The sequence below is a fragment of the Oncorhynchus keta genome, chromosome 34 (assembly GCF_023373465.1).
Source record: "Oncorhynchus keta strain PuntledgeMale-10-30-2019 chromosome 34, Oket_V2, whole genome shotgun sequence".
Lineage (NCBI taxonomy): Eukaryota > Metazoa > Chordata > Actinopteri > Salmoniformes > Salmonidae > Oncorhynchus > Oncorhynchus keta.
The window spans coordinates 60002811-60021399 of record NC_068454.1 but is presented as its reverse complement, the minus strand read 5'-3'; the positions used below and the strand labels follow the sequence as shown (position 1 = coordinate 60021399).

General features: G+C 44.7%; 1 protein-coding gene across 6 annotated transcripts in view; it reads left to right on the top strand.

The window, feature by feature from the left end:
* LOC118367398 (protein Aster-A-like) overlaps window positions 1–18589 on the top strand; it is a 41719-nt gene that overhangs the window by 14145 nt on the left and 8985 nt on the right. For all 6 annotated transcript variants that reach the window (XM_052494203.1, XM_052494202.1, XM_052494206.1 and 3 more), the window contains 12 exons: window positions 843–863; window positions 4593–4677; window positions 4822–4925; window positions 5211–5306; window positions 9251–9331; window positions 9922–10040; window positions 10382–10691; window positions 11255–11411; window positions 12296–12442; window positions 16628–16749; window positions 17166–17308; window positions 17786–17889. In XM_052494203.1, coding sequence (XP_052350163.1) covers window positions 843–863; window positions 4593–4677; window positions 4822–4925; window positions 5211–5306; window positions 9251–9331; window positions 9922–10040; window positions 10382–10691; window positions 11255–11411; window positions 12296–12442; window positions 16628–16749; window positions 17166–17308; window positions 17786–17889 — 1489 coding nt within the window. The remainder of the gene's footprint in view (window positions 1–842; window positions 864–4592; window positions 4678–4821; window positions 4926–5210; window positions 5307–9250; window positions 9332–9921; window positions 10041–10381; window positions 10692–11254; window positions 11412–12295; window positions 12443–16627; window positions 16750–17165; window positions 17309–17785; window positions 17890–18589) is intronic.

Below are 18589 nucleotides of genomic sequence, written 5' to 3'. Positions count from 1 at the left end.
AAAAATGTTGTGTGCCCGACCAGACGAAGTCCCCCGAAAAATAACTCACAAATTCCAAAACGAGCAAAAAACGTCACAGAATGTTGTCATAATATATGCAGGATCTCTTGCGAACTGTTTCGGCTGGGAAGCAGGCGGACGGACGCCTTAAGTAGTAGACGAGCCAGATTTTGGACACGGCCAGTGTTAAATGGATTTGGAATAGATTGACTGTGGGCAGATTGTCAATGCATGAATCATGGGCTGCAAGCCAAACGTTAAAGGCCCAGTGCAGTCAAAAACACGAGTTTTGGAAAAATACTGTGACATTTAGAAAATAATAAAAATGTCAGTGTAAGAGCTGTTTGAAAATACCACCTGGCATTTCAACCTGTTTTGGTGGGATGGAGTTCTTAACCTAACAATGACAGCTCGTTTTCAGTTTTTCCCTCCCCACTCCCAGACAGTCTTAGCAAAAATCTTGCTTAAGGAAAAGCTTTTTGCTAAGAAGCTATTTTGTTTATTTTTGACCATTTTGATTGTTTTTAATCACAGTAAGGTACTTCATTTTTTACACAGAAATGATGTAATATTAAGATAAAAACAGCTTCATTAGACCTTTTTACACACATAACAGTCAGAGATGATAGAAACGCACACAGCAAGCTTGATGAATGACCAGAACATCAAGGAACGTCGTACAGGCCAAATGGCTAGTTTTTCCGCAGTGTCCCATTTTAACCTATTCCCCAACTACATGAATGTCAAAATAGATAAGACTCTACATTTACTGTTTAAGGATGGAGGTGCCTTTTGGATGCTGTTCATCACTGATTGTGTGCTGTTCTTTCTTTCCCTTGCAGAAAATGCAGAGCTGGTACAATGTAAGTATACACTTTAAGGAACTGTTCATTAAGGGCTCACACTCCAGTGCACTTTATTCTGCTGACGGTAGCTACAGTGTTTCCTAGTTGGAGTGCACAGTACAGTATGAAATAGCACTTTACAGTGAAATGGCACCAATCGATGCCGAAAACGGTTTCTGTTAAATTTGCCACCCCCTCGTTTAATCATTTCACTAAGCTTTGAACTTTAGCTGATTTAATTGTTCATTCACCTTAGTGTTCTTCTCATTTACCTTCTCAGTCTGTCGGTTTTACCTCAGGGACATAGTATCTGATGTAATCTCACATGGCAGATGTACAGTGGGGTCCAAAGGTATTTGGACAGTGACACATTTTTTGGTGTTTTGGCTCATATAATTTTGAAATGATACAATGACTGACTAGGAGGTTAAAGTGCAGATTGTCAGCAGTCTTGTTGTGAGTCACAAGCTTGATGTAGTTATTGTGTGCTAGGAATATGGGAACCAATACTGCACTTTTGACTACTTTAATACACCTATTAGTGAATTTGTCCAAATACTTTTGGTTCCCTAAAATAAGGGGCGGACTATTTTCAATTATTTTTGGGGGGGGTTCACCCGATATGGATGAAGATACCCTCAAATTAAAGCTGACAGTCCACGTTTTAACCTCAGTTATTGTATGATTTCAAATCCAAAGTGCTGGAGTACAGAGCCAAAACAACACATTGAGTTCCAAAAGTATTTGGACAGTAACAATGTACAGTGGGGAGAACAAGTATTTGATACACTGCGATTTTGCAGGTTTTCCAACTTACAAAGCATGTAGAGGTCTGTAATTTGTATTATAGGTACACTTCAACTGTGAGAGACGGAATCTAAAATTCCAGAAAATCACATTGGATGATTTTTAAGTAATTAATTAGCATTTTATTGCATGACATACATCAGAAAAGAATAACTTAATATTTGGTACAGAAACATTTGTTTGCAATTACAGAGATCATACGTTTCCTGTAGTTCTTGACCAGGTTTGCACACACTGCAGCAGGGATTTTGGCCCACTCCTCCATACAGACCTTCAGATCCTTCAGGTTTCGGGGCTGTCGCTGGGCAATACGGACTTTCAGCTCCCTCCAAAGATTTTCTATTGGGTTCAGGTCTGGAGACTGGCTAGGCCACTCCAGGACCTTGAGATGCTTCTTACGGAGCCGCTCCTTAGTTGCCCTGGCTGTGTGTTTCGGGTCGTTGTCATGCTGGAAGACCCAGCCAAGACCCATCTTCAATGCTCTCACTGAGGGAAGGAGGTTGTTGGCCAAGATATTGCGATACATCAAATCAAATGTATTTATATAGCCCTTCGTACATCAGCTGATATCTCAAAGTGCTGTACAGAAACCCAGCCTAAAACCCCAAACAGCAAGCAATGCAGGTGTAGAAGCACAGTGGCTAGGAAAAACTCCCTAGAAAGGCCAAAACCTAGGAAGAAACCTAGAGAGGAACCAGGCTATGTGGGGTGGCCAGTCCTCTTCTGGCTGTGTTGGGTGGAGATTATAACAGAACATGGCCAAGATGTTCAAATGTTCATAAATGACCAGCATGGTCGAATAATAATAAGGCAGAACAGTTGAAACTGGAGCAGCAGCAGCACAGTCAGGTGGACTGGGGACAGCAAGGAGTCATCATGTCAGGTAGTCCTGGGGCACGGCCCTAGGGCTCAGGTCCTCCGAGAGAGAGAAAGAAAGAGAGAATTAGAGAGAGCATATGTGGGGTGGCCAGTCCTCTTCTGGCTGTGCCGGGTGGAGATTATAACAGAACATGGCCAAGATTTTCAAATGTTCATAAATGACCAGCATGGTCGAATAATAATAAGGCAGAACAGTTGAAACTGGAGCAGCAGCATGGCCAGGTGGACTGGGGACAGCAAGGAGTCATCATGTCAGGTAGTCCTGGGGCATGGTCCTAGGGCTCAGGTCCTCCGAGAGAGAGAAAGAAAGAGAGAAGGAGAGAATTAGAGAACGCACACTTAGATTCACACAGAACACCGAATAGGACAGGAGAAGTACTCCAGATATAACAAACTGACCCTAGCCCCCCGACACAAACTACTGCAGCATAAATACTGGAGGCTGAGACAGGAGGGGTCAGGAGACACTGTGTCCCCATCCGAGGACACCCCCGGACAGGGCCAAACAGGAAGGATATAACCCCACCCACTTTGCCAAAGCACCCCACCCACACCACATCTTCAACCGCCAACTTACCATCCTGAGACAAGGCTGAGTATAGCCCACAAAGATCTCCGCCACGGCACAACCCAAGGGGGGCGCCAACCCAGACAGGATGACCACAACAGTGAATCAACCCACTCAGGTGACGCACCCCTTCCAGGGACGGCATGAGAGAGCCCCAGTAAGCCAGTGACTCAGCCCCTGTAATAGAAAGAGGGGAACCGGCCAGGCAGAGACAGCAAGGGTGGTTCGTTGCTCCAGAGCCTTTCCGTTCACCTTCCCACTCCTGGGCCAGACTACACTCAATCATATGACCCACTGAAGAGATGAGTCTTCAGTAAAGACTTAAAGGTTCAGACCGAGTTTGCGTTTCTGACATGGGTTGGCAGACCCATGTCAGGAGCTCTATACATGGCCCCATCCATCCTCCCCTCAATACGGTGCAGTCGTCCTGTCCTCTTTGCAGAAAAGCATCCCCAAAGAATGATGTTTCCACCTCCATGCTTCACGGTTGGGATGGTGCTCTTGGGGTTGTACTCATCCTTCTTCTTCCTCCAAACACGACGAGTGGAGTTTAGACCAAAAAGGGCTATTTTTGTCTCATCAGACCACATGACCTTCTCCCATTCCTCCTCTGGATCATCCAGAAGGTCATTGGCAAACTTCAGACGGGCCTGGACATGTGCTGGCTTGAGCAGGGGGACCTTGCGTGCGCTGCAGGATTTTAATCCATGATGGCGTAGTGTGCTACTAAAGGTTTTCTTTGAGACTGTGGTCCCAGCTCTCTTCAGGTCATTGACCAGGTCCTGCCGTGTAGATCTGGGCTGATCCCTCACCTTCCTCATGATCATTGATGCCCCACGAGGTGAGATCTTGCATGGAGCCCCAGACCAAGGGTGATTGACCGTCATCTTGAACTTCTTCCATTTTCCAATAATTGCGCCAACAGTTGTTGCCTTCTCACCAAGCTGCTTGCCTATTGTCCTGTTGCCCATCCCAGTCTTGTGCAGGTCTACAATTTTAACCCTGATGTCCTTACACAGCTCACTGGTCTTGGCCATTGTGGAGAGGTTGGAGTCTGTTTGATTGAGTGTGTGGACAGGTGTCTTTTATACAGGTAACGAGTTCAAACAGGTGCAGTTAATACAGGTAATGAGTGGAGAACAGGAGGGATTCTTAAATAAAAACTAACAGGTCTGTGAGAGCCGGAATTCTTACTGGTTGGTAGGTGATCAAATACTTATGTCCTGCAATAAAATGCAAATTAATTACTTAAAAATCATACAATGTGATTTTCTGGATTTTTGCTTTAGATTCCATCTCTCACAGTTGAAGTGTACCTATGATAAAAATTAAAGACCTCTACATGCTTTGAAAGTAGGAAAACATGCAAAATCGGCAGTGTATCAAATAGTTGTTCTCCTCACTGTATATGCAATATTCATAGACGCGACTGGTCCTGCAAGATTATATTTGATAAAGCATAGAACAGCAAAAAAGTAATCATTCTCTCTCAGGTTCTCAGTCCCACTTATAAACAGCGCAATGAGGATTTCCGTAAACTCTTCAAGAAGCTGCCAGACACGGAACGCCTCATAGTGGGTGAGTGGCACACGCGTACACACACACACGTACTTTGTGTGCGAGATTGCATCTCTGTGCTGACACTGTGGAAGTGAAGGGCCGACACTGTTGCTTTGTCAGCCTGATGTCTCTCCTCCAACCTCCTCTTCCTCTCCTCCCCAGACTACTCATGTGCGCTGCAGAAAGACATCCTACTCCAGGGGAGACTCTATCTGTCAGAGAACTGGCTCTGCTTCTATAGCAATATCTTCCGCTGGGAAACCACTGTAAGTTATAGACACGCACACACATGTTTTGTTCTTCTATCTTCGTCGGGAGCTAAATTTGAGTCCCAATAAAAATCCTATTTTTCTAAACCCAAACCCTATATTTAACTCCTTACCCTAATTGCAACCCTAAACCTAACATCTGAGCTTTAAATAGCCTTCATCCTCATGGGCATGTGGAATTTTCCAAGTTTTACTATCCTTTGGGGAATTTTAGGTCCCCACGAGGATAGAACAAACCCCCCCACACACACACACAAACACTAACCCTCCTGTTCTGTTCAGATCACAATCCTGCTGAAAGATGTGACCACCCTGACCAAGGAGAAGACTGCCAAGGTCATCCCCAACGCCATTCAGATCAGCACTGACCACGACAAGGTGAGCCAAGGGGCTCGATATTCAGTCACACAGCCTACTATGGCGATTCAGAGTAGTGGAAGAACAGTAGGTAACAGGTGTATCAATGACATGTAAAGGAAAATAACTTTTATTATAGATTGTTGTAGACAGTAGAGGTCGACCGATTATGATTTTTCAATACCGATACCGATTATTGGAGGACCATAAAAAGCCAATACCGATTAAACGGGCAATTTTTTAAAAACTATATGTAATAATGAGAAATACAACAATTACTGAATGAACACTTATTTTAGCGTAATATAATAACAGCAATAAAAATCAATTTAGCCTCAAATAAATAATGAAGCATGTTCAATTTGGTTTAAATAATGCAACAAACAAAGTGTTGGAGAAGAAAGTAAAAGTGCAATATGTGCCATGTAAGAAAGCTAACATTTCAGTTCCTTGCTCAGAACATGAGAACATATGAAAGCTGGTAGTTCCTTTTAACATGAGACTTTAATTTTCCAAGGTAAGAGGTTTTAGGTTGTAGTTATTTATAGGACTATTTCTCTCTATACCATATGTATTCCATATACCTTTGACTATTGGATGTTCTTATAGGCACTTTAGTATTGCCAGTGTAACAGTATAGCTTCCGTCCCTCTCCTCGTACCTCCCTGGGCTCGAACCAGGAACACATCGACAAAAGCCACCCTCGAAGCAGCGTTACCCATGCAGAGCAAGGGGAACAACCACTCCAAGTCTCAGAGCGAGTGATGTTTGAAACGCAATTAGCACGCACCATGCTAACTAGCTAGCCATTTCACATTGGTTACACCAGTCTAATCTCGGGAGTTGATAGGCTTTAAGTCATAAACAGCTCAATGCTTGAAGCACAGCGAAGAGCTGCTGGCAAAACGCACGAAAGTGCAGTTTGAATGAATACTTACGAACCTGCTGCTGCCTACCACCGCTCAGTCAGACTGCTCGATCAAATATCAAATCATAGACTTAATTATAACATAATAACACACAGAAATACGAGCCTTTGGTCATTAATATGGTAGAATCCGGAAACTATAATTTCGAATTTTCGCATATACCCTGACTCTGCGTGCAAAGAACGCAAGAGAAGTGACACAATTTCACCTGGTTAATATTGCCTGCTAACCTGGATTTCTTTTAGCTAAATATGCAGGTTTAAAAATATATACTTCTGTGTATTGATTTTAAGAAAGGCATGGGTGTTTTAGGGTTAGGTACACGTTGGAGCAACGACAGTCCTTTTTCCGCTTATGCCACCTCATCGATTATATGCAACGCAGGACACGCTAGATAAACTAGTAATATCATCAACCATGTGTAGTTAACTAGTGATTATGATTGTTTTTTAAATGTTAAATAAAGGTGTTAAAAACAAAAGATCAGCCAAATCGGTGTCCAGTAATACCGATTTCCGATTGTTATGAAAACTTTAAATCGGGTTTAATTAAATCAGCCATTCCGATTAATCTGTCGACCTCTAGTAGACAGTATGTGTGTATATATATATATATATTGTTTAGATCAGTGATTGTCAACTGGGGGAGGGCGACGTCGTGGGAAGTTTACTTTGAAAGGATACCGCTGCAGCGCTTACTGTTGCTGAATTTACACGTGCCGTGCGATCGCAGTGGTGAAATGGCTCGCTACGTTCGGGTTTTCACGCTGCACTCACTCACTCACTGACCAATACAATAACGTTCTTGCCCCAAACACACACACTGATCCAATGGAATGAGAGATTTCTCGACACACTAATCCAATATAAATATAATACCGCAACACTGTTTTATTTTAAATGTGACACGTCCAATCAGATCTTCTGACAGCTAGCTTGATTGACAGCTAACTACGCAGTTGTGTTCTACAGGCGTTGCACATGTGGATAGTTAACTGTCATTTAAGTTTTTAAAACGTGCAGCTCCCTCTTCATCTACTGCTGCTTCCAATGTCAACAATAAGGCAGACAAATATGGACAAATATGGTTTTACATATAAGACAGTGAGTGTGGACGCAGTGCGCCCTATGCAATGAGCTGTTAGCTAACGACAGCATGAAACCACTCAAATGAAAAGGGATCTGGACACCAAGCATCCAAGACACAAAGATAAGACAGCTGACTTAAAAATAGTAAAATGTCAATATCTGGAGGCCTCACAAGATTCATTGAAGAAAAGGCACTTGGCATCATACCTTGTGGCCCAGCGCATTGCTAAGTGCAAAAATCCCACACCAGCGCAGAGGATCTCATACTCCCTGCTGCGATTGATATGTGAACTGAAATCTTGGGAAAGTCAGCCGCCAACAAACTTAAAACTATACCCCTATCCAATGACACCATGAGGAGAATCCAGGACATGTCTGAGGACATAACGTGCCAGACATCAGAGCACATCAGTGCAAATGGCCATTACGCACAGCAGCTTGATGAATCTACAGATGTAGCTCACCATGCGATTCTAATGGTCTATGTCAGACACGTCTGGGATAATAAGTGCTGATTTTCCCACCACCAACACTGCAAAGCCTGTCTTTAACACAATGAGGCAGCTGCCATGATGGGAAAGCACTCTAGGACAGTAAAGCGGATCCTGGAGAGAGCACAAAGTGCAACGTGGAACCACTGCTTCCTACACAGGGAGGCATTGGCAGCGAAGGACATGGTGCCTGAGCTCCACGCCACTCTTCAGGATGTGATCAAGTGTGTCAACTATATCAAAAAGAGTTCCACGAAAAGCAGGTGTTTCCAGGCTTTCTGTGGGGATATGAGGAGCGAGTACCAGCAGGTGCTTTATCATGCAGAGGTCTACTGGCTTTCCAGGGGTAAATGTTGGGTTGCTTTTATGAACTCTGAGCGGAGATTGCTGCGTTTCCTTCAGAAAAGAAGTCAACTCTGGCCAAACGTTTAGATTGTGAGGAATGGCTCACACAGGTTGCCTACCTGGTGGATATTTTTGATCATCTGAATTCTCTCAATGTGTCAATGCAATGGAGGGGGCACAATCGATTTGTACAGAGGGACGAAATGGATGCCTTCAAGATGAAGCTTACCATTTGGGCAAATCATGTTTCTAACGGGAGTATTGACATGTTTCCTAATGCTGATTTAGAGATTCATAATCTGATCAACAAACCGCACGGCGACACACTGAAAAAAAAAACATTAGACAGCATCTTGTCAAGCTGCAGGGAAAGTTTTGTGACGACTTCCCGGAGGAGAACAGGAGACAAGACGACTGGATACGGGACCCCTTTTAAGTGGAGATGGGAGGCGTTGCCAAGCAACGAAGAGGATCAGCTGGTGGAGCTGTCATTTGATCACGGACTGAGCATGGATCTGGTTAAAAATGTACACCTTTAAACTAAAATGTCAAGGTTGTGAAACTATTGACATTTGTAATTGATTAAGAATTCCTAATGACACTGGTATGTGTTATCGTTCGTTTAACATTATTAGACTGTTTATGATGTCGTGTTCTGCATGATAATTTATTACACCCCACTCCTGAACTGGTTGCTTAATTCAAATGTCTTATTCTCTTCAATTGGTACATGTTTTATCAGTTAATATGTCTGTGTAATGACTTTCCTTACTACCACAATTGAGACAGAGTCTGTTTAGTAAGTGAAGCCTGCCCAAGAAGGAAGCTGCAATACAACATTACAAAATGGAATCATCAACAGTCCATAATATTGGGTCGCGTCTCAATTGTCACTGTCAAATTTGGGTCCCCAGGCAAAACCAGTTGAGAACCACTGGCTTCGATGCTCCCAATGCTCGACAAATATCTTTTATCATGGCAAAATAGGCTATTTCTGTCATGGTTTTTGACAAGCCAAAGCCGAATCAATAGCAATGACCACTAGCCGTCATTCCATCATTCACTCAATTTGTTTTCCTCTGTGCTTGCTCTCTGTCGGTCGTTTCATCCAGCACTTCTTCACGTCTTTTGGGGCGAGGGATCGCAGCTACATGATGATTTTCAGACTGTGGCAGAACGCACTGATGGACAAGGTACCCACCTCCTCTCCCTCCTCCCAACTCCAGCTCTCACACTCCTGCCAGTTTGAAATGAATTGGGAATACACTACTGTTCAAACGTTTGAGGTCACTTAGAAATGTCCTTGTTTTTGAAAGAAAAGCGTGTTTTTTGTCCATTTAAAATAACATCAAATTGATCAGAAATACAGTGTAGACATAGTTAATGTTGTAAATGACTATTGTAGCTGGAAACGGCTGATAAAAAAAAAGGAATATCTACATAGGCGTACAGAGGCCCATTATCAGCAACCATCACTCCTGTGTTCCAATGGCACGTTGTGTTAGCTAATCCAAGTTGATAATTTATAAGGCTAATTGATCATTAGAAAACCCTTTTGCAATTATGTTAGCACAGCTGAAAACTGTTTATTGGATAATATAACTATTCAGTGATGAAATATATAACATAACAAAATGTAACAGGACCCAAAATGCATCTAACACTGAACAAAACTACCGGTTACTGATTGATTGAATTACTGATTGACGTTTTAATATCCTACAAGAGGAAATTCCAAGAAGTTAGTGAGACATTGAGAAGGTTAATGTCTGTTTCCTCTCAGCCTTTGTCCCCAAAGGAGCTGTGGCACATCGTTCATCAGTGTTACGGCACTGAGCTGGGCCTCACCAGTGAAGACGATGACTATGTCTCCCCCACCGGCGAGCACATTAACGGTCTACTGTGAGTGTACATGTTCGCTGTGTGTGTGTGAGAGAGAGATTCTGTTGATGTGCGCGCGTGCGACCATTTAGTTTGGCATTGTCCATTAAATTAGAACCGTCGTCCATTAATTTTGATGAACTTCAACTCCTCTGGATTATCGATCCCTTCAATTAAAAGCTACTACCTGATTGTGAATTTTTAATCATGCTGTTCTTCCTCCTTTTCCTCCTATGTCTTCCTTCATTCTGTCTAATCCCCCCCACCCCCCATACTGCCCTTTTTCTGTCCCCTTCATCTCTCTCTGTCTCTCTTTCTGTCTCTTATCATTCAACCTCTCCTTCCAACCCCCCACATCTCAGGCCAGTGGATGAGTCAGTCTCTGTCTCTGACCTGTTGGACCTCAGCTCCTTGGGGGCCATAGCTTCTCTGGGTAGCTCGCCCCCCTCCTCCATGGCAGCCTTGTTCCCCAGTGGCCCCCTCCTAGCCAGTGGTGGTCTGGGCTCATCTCTCCCCTCCTCATCCACCTGTCTGCCCATAGACATCCCCGGCAGAACCTCCCTGGACCCCCCGGACCCCAGCCCGCCCAGCTCCCAGATCTCCCTGCCCTCCACCACACACTCCACACACACCGCCTCCTTGTCCGCCCCCGCCTCGGCTGCTGCCTCTTTCGTGAGTTTTGTTTGATTTCATGCCAGGGAACTACAGGGTCATATTCATTAGACAGCGTTTTGATACGTTTCACCCTAAGCTAAGGGCATCGTTAGTTAGGGGGGGGGTTTAACTTTGAACTGGCTATAGAGATAGTTTATAATTATGACTGCTCCATTGTTTATCTTGATAGGATAAATATACCCCAGTCATACCCCAGTAGATCAAAGAGTCGCTTGTGGGCTCTAAACGGCCATCCGTCTCGGATGTAATGCTAATGTGTGTGTTCCAAATGGCACCCTCTTCCCTTTATAGTGTACTACAGGGAATAGGGTACCATGACCCTGGTCAAAGGTCGTGCACTATATAGGGAATAGGGTGTTATTTGGGACGCATGCCATGCTATGCCTAAAAGAGCCAGTGTTGTTGTCTGACCCGGGCAGAGTAGAGGCTTTGAGGTCATATCTGTCCGCTAAGGCTCATCAGTCGAGTGTGTGTGTGTGTGTGTGTGTTTCTGCCTTAATGACCTCACGGCGGGTGGTAACTAACTACCCCTTTCTCTCCCCTCACATGCCATTTCCTAGTATTTGGAGGAGGGCGGGGACAGTTTGTTGGAGTCGGCCAATCATATGGTGCCCCTGTCTGCCACCAGCCTGGGAAACCTCTCCTCATTGGACCAGCTCACCAACGACGACGAGCTGCCCACCGACCCCAGCAACTCCTCAGACACACAGGAAGAGGGTGAGTTCCTGGAGCCCACTGGAGCATAGTTTCATGGGAAAACATTTTACATTTCGGCAAACATAGAAAATACATTTTCATCTGATACAGACATGGGAGATTTGAGAGGGAAAGATGGGATTGTAGACACTTTTTACTGAGGTCAAATTGTAACAAACCGTAAGGTGGTTTTCTCTCCTCATCTCCTTTCCTTCCTTCCCACTAATCTGAAACAACGGGACAGGTGAAAGCGATTTCCACCCTGCTGCTTTCAGCTCTCCTTTCTTCTCCGATCCGTGCAGATGCAGAAGAGAGCCAGTTGAAACTGCTGCATACACACCCTTCCTATTGATCCCATACTAGTAGTCTAGTAGCACCTACATTACATTAGTCATTGACTCTCCTGAGAACAGACTGTGACTTGCTGCATTAAAGGAAAAACTCCAGAGAAACTTGAGACGTCTGCATTCACTTTTCTGAAAATAAGGATGTTTTAGTGGCTGTGATTTGACCGATTTTAAAGTGCAACGTTCACGTTCCAGAAGTCTAAACTGTACTAGTGTTACTTTACTAGCAACCTAAAGTGAGGACTCTTACACTTCTCTTCTGCTCAAACAGAACAGTGTTAAACTGTGTCCCGTCAACAAAAAGCACATTATCCCTCCATTATTGCTGATGTTTTTATATTTTATTTAATCCACGTGAAAAAGGCCATTTTATCTGACACTGTGGAAAAGCCAGCCCCATTTGGCTATTCAGTTGCGACAAATCCTGGGGGATATATACGAACAAATTGTTTTTAAATATCATAGAAATTCTGATGATAGACGATCTCAACTGTGGTATCTCTGCTAACGGGTGCGTTACTATAGTTGTGACTGGTGTGTAACTCTGTCCCCATCCAGACGAGGTGGAGTCGTTCTGTGCGGACCTGGCTGGCCGGCTGCACATCAACATGGTGGTGCGCATGAGCGTGGACAAGTTGCACGACCTGCTCTTCTCCGCAGACACACACTTCATCCAGCATCTCTTCTCCCAGCGCCACTTCACAGGTCCGTACCGAGCAAGCACGCGCACATGCTCAGGAAACGCACGCACCCATGTGTGCACACTAGCACACCTGCTCTTCACATACACGCGCAGAGACACACACACACGCACTTTGTTGATCTTACACGTGGTTGGCATTGGCAACGCTCTCGTTTTTCTTCCTCTTGATCCCTCTCTGCTCATTCTGTTTTCATTACCTTTCCAAATATCTCCTTAAATCTCTTAAAGTATAAATATTGTTCGTAGAGTACATTCCAGTACACACCACTGTTTCCCAGAACTAGTGATAGTCTGCCTAGAAACATGGATACAGTGGGGCAAAAGAGTATTTAGTCAGCCACCAATTGTGCAAGTTCTCCCACTTAAAAAGATGAGGCCTGTAATTTTCATCATATTGCACATTATGGTGGAAAATAAGTATTTGGTCACCTACAAACAAGCAAGATTTCTGGCTCTCACAGACCTGTAACTTCTTCTTTAACCTCTTGATTCTAGCCATCCCAGATCCGGGATCGTGAATACAGCCTCAAGCTCATTACCATAACGCAACGTTAACTATTCATGAAAATCGCAAATGAAATTAAATAAATATGCTAGCTCTCAAGCTTAGCATTTTGTTAACAACACTGTCATCTCAGATTTTCAAAATATGCTTTTCAACCATAGCAAAACAAGCATTTGTGTAAGATTATTGATAGCTAGCGTAGCATTTAGCGTAGCATTCAGCATGCAACATTTTCACAAAAACAAGAAAAGCATTCAAATAAAATAATTTACCTTTGAAGAACTTCAGATGTTTTCAATGAGGAGACTCTCAGGTAGATAGCAGCAAATTTTCAATTTTTCCAAAAATATTCTTTGTGTAGGAGAAATCGCTCTGTTTTGTTCATCACGTTTAGCTACGAAAAAACCTGTATCCAGGAGTGTAATTATCCCCGCAGCTCATTAGCATAACACAACGTTAACTATTCATGAAAATCGCAAATGAAATTAAATAAATATGCTAGCTCTCAAGCTTAGCCTTTTGTTAACAACACTGTCATCTCAGATTTTCAAAATATGCTTTTCAACCATAGCAAAACAAGCATTTGTGTAACAGTATTTGATAGCTAGTGTAGCATTTAGCGTTAGCATTGAGCGGGCAACATTGTCACAAAAACAAGAAAAGCATTCAAATAAAATAATTTACCTTTGAAGTACTTCGGATGTTTTCAATGAGGAGACTCTCAGTTAGATAGCAAATGTTCAGTTTGTCCAAAAAGATTCTTTGTGTAGGAGAAATTGCTCCGTTTTGTACATCACGTTTGGCTACCAAAAAAAACGAAAAGTCAGTCATCAAAACGCCAAACTTTTTTCCAAATTAACTCCATAGTATCAACTGAAACATGGTAAACGTTGTTTATAGAATCAATCCTGAAGGTGTTTTTCACATATCTCTTCGATGATATATCGTTTGTGGAAGTCTCCTCTCTCCCCTGAATCACATGGATGAAAGCGTGCAGCTTTCAATTTCGACAAAGGACACCGGGCAGACACCTGGTAAATGTAGTCTCTTATGGCCACTCTTCCAATGATATTCCTACAAATACGTCACAATGCTGCAGACACCTTGGGCAAACGGCAGAAAGCGTAGGCTCGTTCAGGGCACATTCACAGCCATATAAGGAGACAATGGAAAACAGAGCCTCAAAAATTCTGCTCATTTCCTGTTTGAAGTTTCATCTTGGTTTTGCATCAGTTCTGTGGCACTCACAGATAATATCTTTGCCGTTTTGGAAACGTCAGAGTGTTTTCTTTCCAAAGCTGTCAATTATATGCATAGTCGAGCATCTTTTCGTGACAAAATATCTTGTTTAAAATGGGAACGTTTTTTATCCATAAATTAAAAAGAGCGCCCCCTATATCCAAGAAGTTTAGAGGCTCCTCTGTCCTCCACTCGTTACCTGTATTACAGGCACCTGTTTGAACTTGTTATCAGTATAAAAGACACCTGTCCACAACCTCAAACAGTCACACTCCAAACTCTACTATGGCCAAAACCAAAGAGCTGTCAAAGGACACCAGAAACAAAATTGTAGACCTGCACCAGGCTGGGAAGACTGAATCTGCAATAGGTAAGCAGCTTGGTTTGAAGAAATCAACTGTGGGAGCAATTATTAGGAAATGGAAGACATACAAGACCACTGATAATCTCCCTCGATCTGGGGCTCTACGCAAGACCTCACCCCGTGGGGTCAAAATGATCACAAGAACGGTGAGCAAAAATCCCAGAACCACACGGGGAGACCTAGTGAATGACCTGCAGAGAGCTGGGACCAAAGTAACAAAGCCTACCATCAGTAACACATTACGCCGCCAGGGACTCAAATCCTGGAGTGCCAGACGTGTCCCCCTGCTTAAGCCAGTGCATGTCCAGGCCCGTCTGAAGTTTGCTAGAGAGCATTTGGATGATCCAGAAGAAGATTGGGAGAATGTCATATGGTCAGATGAAACCAAAATATAACTTTTTGGTAAAAACTCAACTCGTCGTGTTTGGAGGACAAAGAATGTTGAGTTGCATCCAAAGAACACCATACCTACTGTGAAGAATGGGGGTGGAAACATCATGCTTTGGGGCTGTTTTTCTGCAAAGGGACCAGGACGACTGATCCGTGTAAAGCAAATAATGAATGGGGCCATGTATCGTGACATTTTGAGTGAAAACCTCCCATCAGCAAGGGCATTGAAGATGAAATGTGGCTGGGTCTTTCAGCATGACAATGATCCTAAACACACCGCCCAGGCAACGAAGGAGTGGCTTCGTAAGAAGCATTTCAAGGTCCTGGAGTGGCCTAGCCAGTCTCCAGATCTCAACCCCATAGAAAATCTTTGGAGGGAGTTGAAAGTCTGTGTTGCCCAGCAACAGCCCCAAAACATCACTGCTCTAGAGGAGATCTGCATGGGTAATGAGCCAAATTACCAGCAACAGTGTGTGAAGACTTTTAGAAAACATTTGACCTCTGTCATTGCCAACAAAGGGTATATAACAAAGTATTGAGATAAACTTTTGTTATTGACCAAATACTTATTTTCCACCATAATTTGCAAATAAATTCATTAAAAATCCTACAATGTGATTCTCAGGATTTTTTTCTTCTCATTTTGTCTGTCATAGTTGAAGTGTACCTATGATAAATTACAGGCCTCTCAACTTTTTAAGTTGGAGAACTTGCACAATTGGTGGCTGACTAAATACTTTTTTGCCCCACTGTAGGCTACAACACGATAGGATGAAAAATGTTTAGTTCATTCTATGTGGCTGATCGGCCCTTCCTAAAGTCTACTCCGCCAGGGCTTGTACAGTAAGCTTTAGAGCTGCGGCAACGATGGGCACCCTATTCCCTATGTAGTGCCCTACATTGGACTGGTCCAACGTAGTGAAATAGGTAGGGAATGGGGTGCCGTTTGGGACGCTGCCTAGGAGTGTTAGTGCACGAGACGCTCGTTGCCACCCCTTCCACTCCACCGTCTCCTGATGCGCTGGTGCTCGTCTGCAGGGCGTCTCTGCTGCGCCACACAGTATGGCTGTTGTCATGTGTGGGGATGGAATGATTCTTATTGTCCTCCTAGTGCTTAGACAGGAGCTGTCCCAAATATTGGCACCCTGGCCTATTCCCTACGTGACTAATAGGGTTCCATTTGGGATACAGTCAGCCCCCCCCCATTCCTTTCTCTCTTCTCAGACATAGGCCAGTGTATTGTAGCTCTAATGAGCAGTCCACAGTATTTGTTTACGCTGTGTTAACCTTCCTCCATCTCTCTCTCTCTCTCTCTCTCTCCTCTTCCACACCTCATATGCTATTGTCTGTTTTGAGAGAAGCAGTACAGGGCTCTGCGTATTCCTTGTTCTTAGCACAGTCTCCTAAAGTTGTCATTTATTAGATGCTGCCATAGAGGCGTGGAGTTGGTTGGTGGCCTCCCTGGTTTGTGCCCCTGCCAGCTTTGAGGACACTGTGTGGCTTTAATTAGTGCGTTTCCATCTGTGAAGCAGTGCTGTGTCCCTCTCACTTTTCTCCCTCTGCCTTCCTCTCATTCTGTCCTCTCTCAGTCCTACTTTCTATTTCTCTCACTTAACGTCTCTCTCACACACACACTCCCTCCCTCATTCTTTTCCTCGTCCTCCCTCTCTCTCTCTGTCCCTCCGTCAGACCTGTCAGTTCGTGAGTGGCAGCAGGACGGCAGCAGTGGGAACACCAACCGGATCCTGAGTTACACCATCGCCATCAACAACCCCCTGGGCCCCAAGACCGCCCCCGTAGTGGAGACGCAGGTCAGTCAGTCAGCACGTTGGATTTCATAGTTTAAACAACATTTGGTCGACATGAGTGGAGGCTGGTGTCGTGTTAAATCAGACGACGGGCTCGTTTGAAATGAATGGAACCGGGTCAAACATATGGATTTGATGTGATTGATGCCGTTCTATTAATTTCGTTCCAGCCATTACAATGAACCTGTCCTCCGGTTTTTAAAGTGACACCAGCCTCCATTGTCCTCCATGTTCTGGTTTGAATATCCGGTTCGCCAAACAAACAAAAAAAACAACAAATTCTAGGGAATGGCACAGGAAACGTTGAGAGTCGGAGTCTCCACTGAGTTGGAGAACAAGACTTGACTTGCCGTCTGAGGATTGGGACACACCTCCTAGGTCATTCGCTCACGCTAACACCTTTCCCTCGCTCCCTCCAGACGCTGTATAAGAACAGTGCCCCGGGCGAGTGTTACGTGGTGGACTCGGAGGTGATTACCTCAGGCATCCCCTACCAGGACTACTTCTACACCGTGCACCGCTACTGCCTCACCTCCATCAACAAGAACAAGAGCAGACTCCGGTATACCTACTTCCACCAGCTTTTGACTAGTAGTTTGTGTATGAGTTGCCTAAGCAGATCAAATATCGGGGGGGGTTTTAGTTGTTTGAATCGACTTTTTGGGTGCTCACCTACTAAATGTTGTGTGTATCAGGTGAACTCACTGCCTTAGAAACCGAGAGTTTATGTTCTTACTTCACATAAAATACACCCGATATGGATGAAGGGTTCTGTTTAAACTGTTCTAAAGGTGCAGTGAACTCAACCTGATGTATTGCTCACATACACATATTTAGCAGATGTTACTGCGGGTGTAGGGAAACGCTTGTACTTAGGCCAAGGCTGTCGGCTCCATCAGTTCAGCGGCGGATCGGTATTCATTATGATACGTTTCTAGCTTCTTAGTGCATTATGTCTAGTGATACAGAGTGCTGCAGGGATGGGTTACTGGTTACAGTGTGATAGACTCGTGAGTTGTGGCTGCCTGTGTGTCTGCAGGGTGTCGTCAGATATCTGCTACAAGAAGCAGCCGTGGAGCCTGGTGAAGGCGCTCATCGAGAAGAACACCTGGAGCGGCATCGAGGAGTACTACAGACACATGGGTGAGACTGACTTACATTGTGGTCTTGTTCTCCTACTCAGGATAAAGCCGTGTCTGTGTTCTTATTGCTTCCTCTCTTTCTGGTTATGCCTCTCCCTCCCTCTCTGTCGCTCCCTCCCTCTCTGTCGCTCCCTCCCTCTCTGTCGCTCCCTCCCTCTCTGTCGCTCCCTCCCTCTCTGTCGCTCCCTCCCTCTCTGTCTCTCCCTCCCTCTCTGTCTCTCCCTCCCTCTCTGTCTCTCCCTCCCTCTCTGTCGCTCCCTCCCTCTCTGTCGCTCCCTCCCTCTCTGTCGCTCCCTCCCTCTCTGTCGCTCCCTCACTCTCTGTCTCTCCCTCCCTCTCTGTCGCTCCCTCCCTCTCTGTCGCTCCCTCCCTCTCTGTCACTCCCTCACTCTCTCTCTCCCTCACTCTCTGTCTCTCCCTCCCTCTCTGTCTCTCCCTCCCTCTCTGTCTCTCCCTCACTCTCTGTCGCTCCCTCCCTCTCTGTCGCTCCCACCCTCTCTGCCTCTTCCTCCCTCTCTGTCGCTCCCTCCCTCTCTGTCGCTCCCTCACTCTCTGTCGCTCCCTCCCTCTCTGCCTCTTCCTCCCTCTCTGTCGCTCCCTCCCTCTATGTCTCTCCCTCCCTCTCTGTCGCTCCCTCACTCTCTGTCGCTCCCTCACTCTCTGTCGCTCCCTCACTCTCTGTCGCTCCCTCACTCTCTGTC